We start from the raw sequence: 6,081 nt of genomic DNA on the forward strand, positions 1-6,081 counted from the left end.
AAAAACATTATAAAAGTATTACTGGGAGTGATCAGATAGAAAATATAAACGAGAGTTTTGATCAAGATGGTGGACTGTACACAGGCTTTTTCTTCTCAGGTCTCATACTCCTTAAACTGAAAGAAAATAATTTGCACAAATTCTGTGTATGTATGTGTGTGCCGAATATTATTTTTTAAAAAAAGTCTTTGTGAGGAATTCCTGGAAGATAGAAAGCAGATGGAGCGGTCGTGGAGAAGGCTAGTGGGCGACAGGAGGCCAGAGAAAAGGGAGGAGAGCCGGCCAGTCTGGCTCTGGTTTGAGGGAAGCGGTCGGGTGTTGCCTGAGGAAATGAAAGAGCAAGCGCCTGTGACTGTGTGGACTGAACGCGGGTGCGCGCATTGACCCGCCCTGCTGCTGCAGCGGAGCGGAAGGAGGAATGGCGAGGGGCGGGGCCGAGGCGCAGGCGGGCTCAGACCGGTTGGATTCCCAAAGCCACAAAAACCCCGGCGCCAGAGCTAGGCCGAGCAGAGCAGCGCTGCGAAGCCGAGGCCAAGCGGAATCTTCAGAGACCGGACACTGCCTGCGCCTTGGCCGCTGCAGCCATCTCTCTTATCTCTTGCCTACCTTTCGCCTCGTCTCTTTCTCCAACGCCGTTCCGCAGCCGCAGCACCATCGATAAAAGCTAAGTGGTCAATTCAAGGACTTGGGGTTGGGAGTCGGGGCGGGCGCAAGGCGCGGGTAGCACACGGGAGCCCGCCATCTCCTGCGGCAACAGCTACTGCTTGCAGACAGCCCGCCAGGGCGGGAGAGGGGAACACTGTCAAGAGGTTCACGCTGTCCCAGTGCCCACCGTCAGAGTTAGAACGCTTCTACCAAGCCTTGGTGAGAGCCTTGCGCCTGGGGAAGGGAGGACGGACGGAGACACAGAGATCACGAAAAAAGATCTCATATTGGATAGTGTTGACTTTTTGTCAGCTTAATCGAGCAGGTCGCAATTTTACCAAAGCCTCCTTAAAAACCCGGAGCCATGTCGCCCCCAACTGTGCCTCCAATGGGCGTAGATGGCGTGTCCGCATACCTGATGAAGAAAAGGCACACACACAGGAAGCAGCGACGCAAGCCCACTTTCCTCACCCGTAGGAACATCGTGGGCTGCCGCATTCAACACGGCTGGAAGGAAGGCAACGAGCCCGTGGAGCAGTGGAAGGGCACCGTGCTCGAGCAGGTTTCCGTGAAGCCCACTCTCTACATCATCAAATACGATGGCAAAGATAGTGTGTATGGACTAGAACTGCACCGAGATAAGAGAGTTTTAGCGCTAGAGATCCTTCCTGAGAGAGTGCCAACTCCTCGCATTGATTCGCGCCTGGCAGATTCCCTGATTGGCAAAGCAGTGGGGCATGTGTTTGAGGGTGAGCACGGTAGGAAAGATGAATGGAAGGGCATGGTCTTGGCGCGAGCCCCCGTGATGGACACTTGGTTTTATATCACCTACGAGAAAGATCCCGTCCTTTATATGTACACGCTGCTGGATGACTACAAAGATGGTGACCTGCGCATCATTCCAGATTCCAACTACTATTTCCCTACAGCAGAACGAGAACCTGGAGAAGTGGTTGACAGCCTCGTGGGCAAGCAAGTGGAGCACGCCAAAGATGACGGATCCAAGAGAACCGGCATTTTCATCCATCAAGTGGTGGCCAAGCCGTCTGTCTACTTCATTAAGTTTGATGATGATATCCACATTTATGTCTATGGTTTGGTGAAAACCCCCTAAATTCATTGTGGTCTTTGCAAAAGTTGTGGAACTATTAAATGTAAAATATGTCGTGTTCTTGTAATTGTGAACTTTTGATAACAGTTTTGGTGTCACAGATTCAGGAACTTATTGTTACTTATTACTTATTGTGCCTCCAAATCTTACATTCACTAGTTCCACAGTTTTGCCCCAAGTATACTTTGGTACTTTTGATATTGCCTTGTTCTGTAATTGAAAATTTAAATTAGGTGCTAATAGAAAATTGAGAAGTGTTTGCAACCATTGGAACAAAGAAAAACTAGATAAGGAAAAATTAATGGTGTAACGCCAAACCCTCTCCTTTCTATTTCCTTACCTTCCCTCCTTTCTTCTCCCCAGGTAGCAAGTCTTAAGAACATGAGGTATACCCTTCCAGTTTTCCCCATCCTCTTACAGAAAGTTTGTTGTAGTTGTTCCTGTAAAAATGACAAGCCATATCATTTCTCTGTAATTGTTTTTCTCACTCGGTATATCCATGGCAACTCTTCTGATCAGTAGCTGCAGACAGCTCTCCCTCTTCCTCTCCCCCTTCCACTCCTCTTACTCTCCCCCTCTCCCTCTGGAATTTATTTCTGTATATGGTATAAGATAGAGGTCCAACTATACATTTTGTTCACATTGTATACCTAATTTTGCCATCACATTTATTACATAAATCACCTATTTCCTCTCTCCCTCTCTTTCTCCTTCTCCTCCTCCCTGCCTCTGACAGCTGCATACATAGTACATGTTTATGTACCAAAAAGGTATTCAACTATTCCCTTATTGATGGTCATTTAAGTTATTTCCTTTCCTTGTTGCACCATAGCACTGCTGCAGTACATTTTGGTGCTTTTGTATCTATAGAGTAGATTCCCAGAAATGGGATTGCTAGGTAGGTATATATTTAATTTTAAGAGATTATTACAAAATTACCATCCAAAATCAAAGTGCTCATTTTCCAGCATCCTCTCCAGCACTCTTTAATGTTTGCAAATCTGAAGAGTGAAAACTTACATAGTATTGTTTCTTTAAGTGATAAACTCAACGAGGATTTTATGTTTTGTTTTTTATTTGGATTTCTTTTTTGTGATTTGCCAGTGCTTATCCTTTGCTCATTTATCTATTGAATCTTTGCTCTTTTTCTTATAAATTTGTAGGAATTCTTACTATATTTTCTATATGGTGCATATTAATCATTTGTAGCCAATATGTATTATGATTTTTTCCATCCTTTTATTAATCTTGACTTTTCTGATTGTATCTTTTACTTTACAGATTTTTAAAAAGTTTTCAGACAGACTACCATCTCCTTTTTAGCTTCTTGGTTTCCTGTCTTTTTCAGATGAGTGTCCCCACCCAAGTTATACAAATATTCACCTATTTTTTTTTCTAAAAATTTTTATTAATTTTAAGGCTTAACTGATCCATTTGGAATTTATTTTTGTATATGGTATACAAGATAGAGGTCCAACTACACATTTTATTCACATTGGATACCTGATTATACTATCACATTTATTAAATAAACCACCCGTTCTCGAGTTCCTGAGCCAGTATCACATTGTTTTAACTACAGTGGCTTGACCATAAATTTTGGACTTTTGGTAAAGCAAGTCACCCTCTCATTAGCTTCTTTTTTGGTATAACTTGTCCTAGACATTCATTATTTCATATGAAAGTTGAAAACACTTTTCCACATTAAAAAAAAATTTGATAGTTAAAATTGTCTTACATTTCTGCATTTTTATTAGAGGATTATTTTAATAATATTAATCCTTAACACTCAAGAGTTTCAGTATATCATTAAAATCTTTTAGTTTTTTTGGGTAATTTTCTTCTTATAGGTCCGTACGGTCTGATTATATTTATTTCTAAATATTTTAAGTTTTTGTCACATTTTGACTTTTTAAATTGAGTATTTTTCCTCCTCATTTGTAACTTGTTATTTGTGGTAATATAGACAAACTGCCGATCTTTTAAAATGTTTACCTTCTATTTAATCAACTTACTAAATGTTCTAAATTACACTGGGTTTTTAAAATAGAATATTTTGGACGTTTTAGGTATACAATCATTTCACCTGCAAAAATAGATAATTTTATTTTTTCTAATGTTTATATTATTATTACATCAGCAGGATTCTCCAAAACAATGTTGAATAATGATTATGACATACATGCCTGTCTGGTTCTTAATTTTCACGGAATTGTCTTTAATATTCCCTATTAATAGGATATTTGCTGTTGGTTATTGGTAAACAGTCATAAACCATTACCATGTTTAGAAAGTTTCTTCTATTCCTGCTTTACATAGCATGATTAGTAAAAGTGGCTCCTGAATTTTATCAAATGTCTTTTCAGCACCTATTGATAAAATCATTGGATTTTTTTCCTTTAATTTGTTGAATTAGAGTGCCAGGTATGTGATGTTGAAGCCGACTTATGTTTCTGGAATAAATCTTAGTTGGTCATGGTGTAAGAATCATTTGATACATTGCTGGATTTATTTACCAATATTTATTTTAGAATTATTACATTTACATCCCAAAGTGAAATTATATTTTTTCTTTCTTACACTGTCAGTTTCAAGTTTTTTTATTAAAATTGTGCTAGCTTTAAAAAATGAATTAGTGAGTTTTCAATCTTTTTCTATGGTCTGAAATAGTTTAACTCGCATTAGAAGTATTTGTTCTTTAAAAGTTAGCTAGTACTAAACTGTAAATCAGTCTAATCCTGTTGACATTTTCAATGGTAGATCAGCTTGCTTATCTCTCCAAGGGTAATTGGTTTATTCAAGCGTTCTCTTAGAAAGGAATGTGTACTCTCTGGGAAATTCAAAGTTTAAAGTTTTCATTATTATCAAGATTCTTGATTGTATTATTCAGGTACTTTATGTCCTTTCATGTTGCATATGCATATGTCTAGGTATGTTCAATTCTGGAAACATTGTAATAAAATCATCAGCTATAATGGTGTGTTGAATTCTCTTTGTATTTTATTTTGGAATATTAAAACATCATATAGAAAATATGAATGATATAACAAACATTTGTTTACCTTTATCCCAAATTAAAAAATGTTCACATTTTGGCATATTTGCTTTAGATATAGATTTATATTTTTAAAAAGTCAGAACATTACAGATAATAAATCTCTTTCCCAGTACCATAACGTTTCTTTTCTCTGCAGAGGCGAACACTATCATGAATTTAGTGTGATTCCTGTCTATGTTTTGTATATTTACTGCAAATATAATAATCGATAACAGTATGATTTTTTGTGTTCTTTAAATTTTTCAACATGAAAAACTTTAAACCGTGTGGAATTTGTTTTGGTTTTTGTTGTAGGGATAGTCTTTCATTCCAACTGGGAAATGGGTTGCAACAACAAAAACAACCCATAATGCTGACTAGAATGCTATTTGCTTTTCTAGGTACTTTTACCACTCCTGACATTCAGAGAGGCTTGGCCCTAGCCACAGTACTGGCGGTTGACTACAAAAGACAAAATTTCAGCTCTAGTGGAGAGTTTATGCTGGCTGTAGCAAGGCAGATAACTACCACCCACACCCGGTCTCAAGACCAGAAATAGGCCTTATATTTTCTGATGAAAATGTTGGTGTTATCCCACATTCTGATGCTCAGAGAGGCTGGCCCTAATCCTGGCACTGTTTTAAGAGTTTGGAACATAGCAGTGGACAAAACAAAAACCTTGCTTTTTTAACACATGGTCTTTTATCCTTGAGTAGCCTTCAGACTGATAAAGATATAAGATGGGTATGAAACTCTCCAAAACAAGGTAAATGAATATGATAAATATCCTTAAAGGGTTAGGGAGTGTATGTGTACAACGTGACAAACTAGGTGGTATATATAGTGTACAGGATATATAGTTTGTCTTTGGACAACAAAAAATACAAATGCATATACATTTTAGATATATAATAATGCTTCCTAGTTCCTGCTCTCCCTGAAGACCCCCAACTCCTGAACCAGGCATTATATTGTTCCATGATGACACTGAGTTATTAAGGAACAGTAAGGGAGAAACTCAGCCCTGGACTGGGACCTGGGGATAGAACAGTGAAAAATCTAGACAAAATCTCTACTCATTTTGAGCATGTATCCTAATGGAGGGAGGAAGACAGCTGCCACTACCCTTACACCCCTGGCCTTTAGGCCTTATATCGTCTGCCTGTGATTTGGGGATATCCCACCACTTGTTAGTCAGAGCAAGGTTTCACCCTAGTTCTAACTCTTTTAGAGGTTGAGTATATAGCAGTGAGCAAAATACGGAACTATGTCTTAGTGGGCGGGGGAT

At 38.9% G+C, this 6,081-nt stretch overlaps 1 protein-coding gene across 1 annotated transcript; it reads left to right on the forward strand.

The window, feature by feature from the left end:
* The first annotated feature begins 470 nt into the window (after nt 1-470).
* On the forward strand, nt 471-4,731 carry SPIN4 (spindlin family member 4). The gene has a single exon (XM_046674140.1). It carries the CDS (start codon nt 1,010-1,012, stop codon nt 1,757-1,759), a length of 750 nt encoding a protein of 249 aa, XP_046530096.1. The 5' UTR covers nt 471-1,009; the 3' UTR covers nt 1,760-4,731.
* The last annotated feature ends 1,350 nt before the right edge of the window (nt 4,732-6,081 follow it).

Source organism: Equus quagga, chromosome 10 (assembly GCF_021613505.1).
Source record: "Equus quagga isolate Etosha38 chromosome 10, UCLA_HA_Equagga_1.0, whole genome shotgun sequence".
NCBI classification, from domain to species: Eukaryota; Metazoa; Chordata; class Mammalia; order Perissodactyla; family Equidae; genus Equus; species Equus quagga.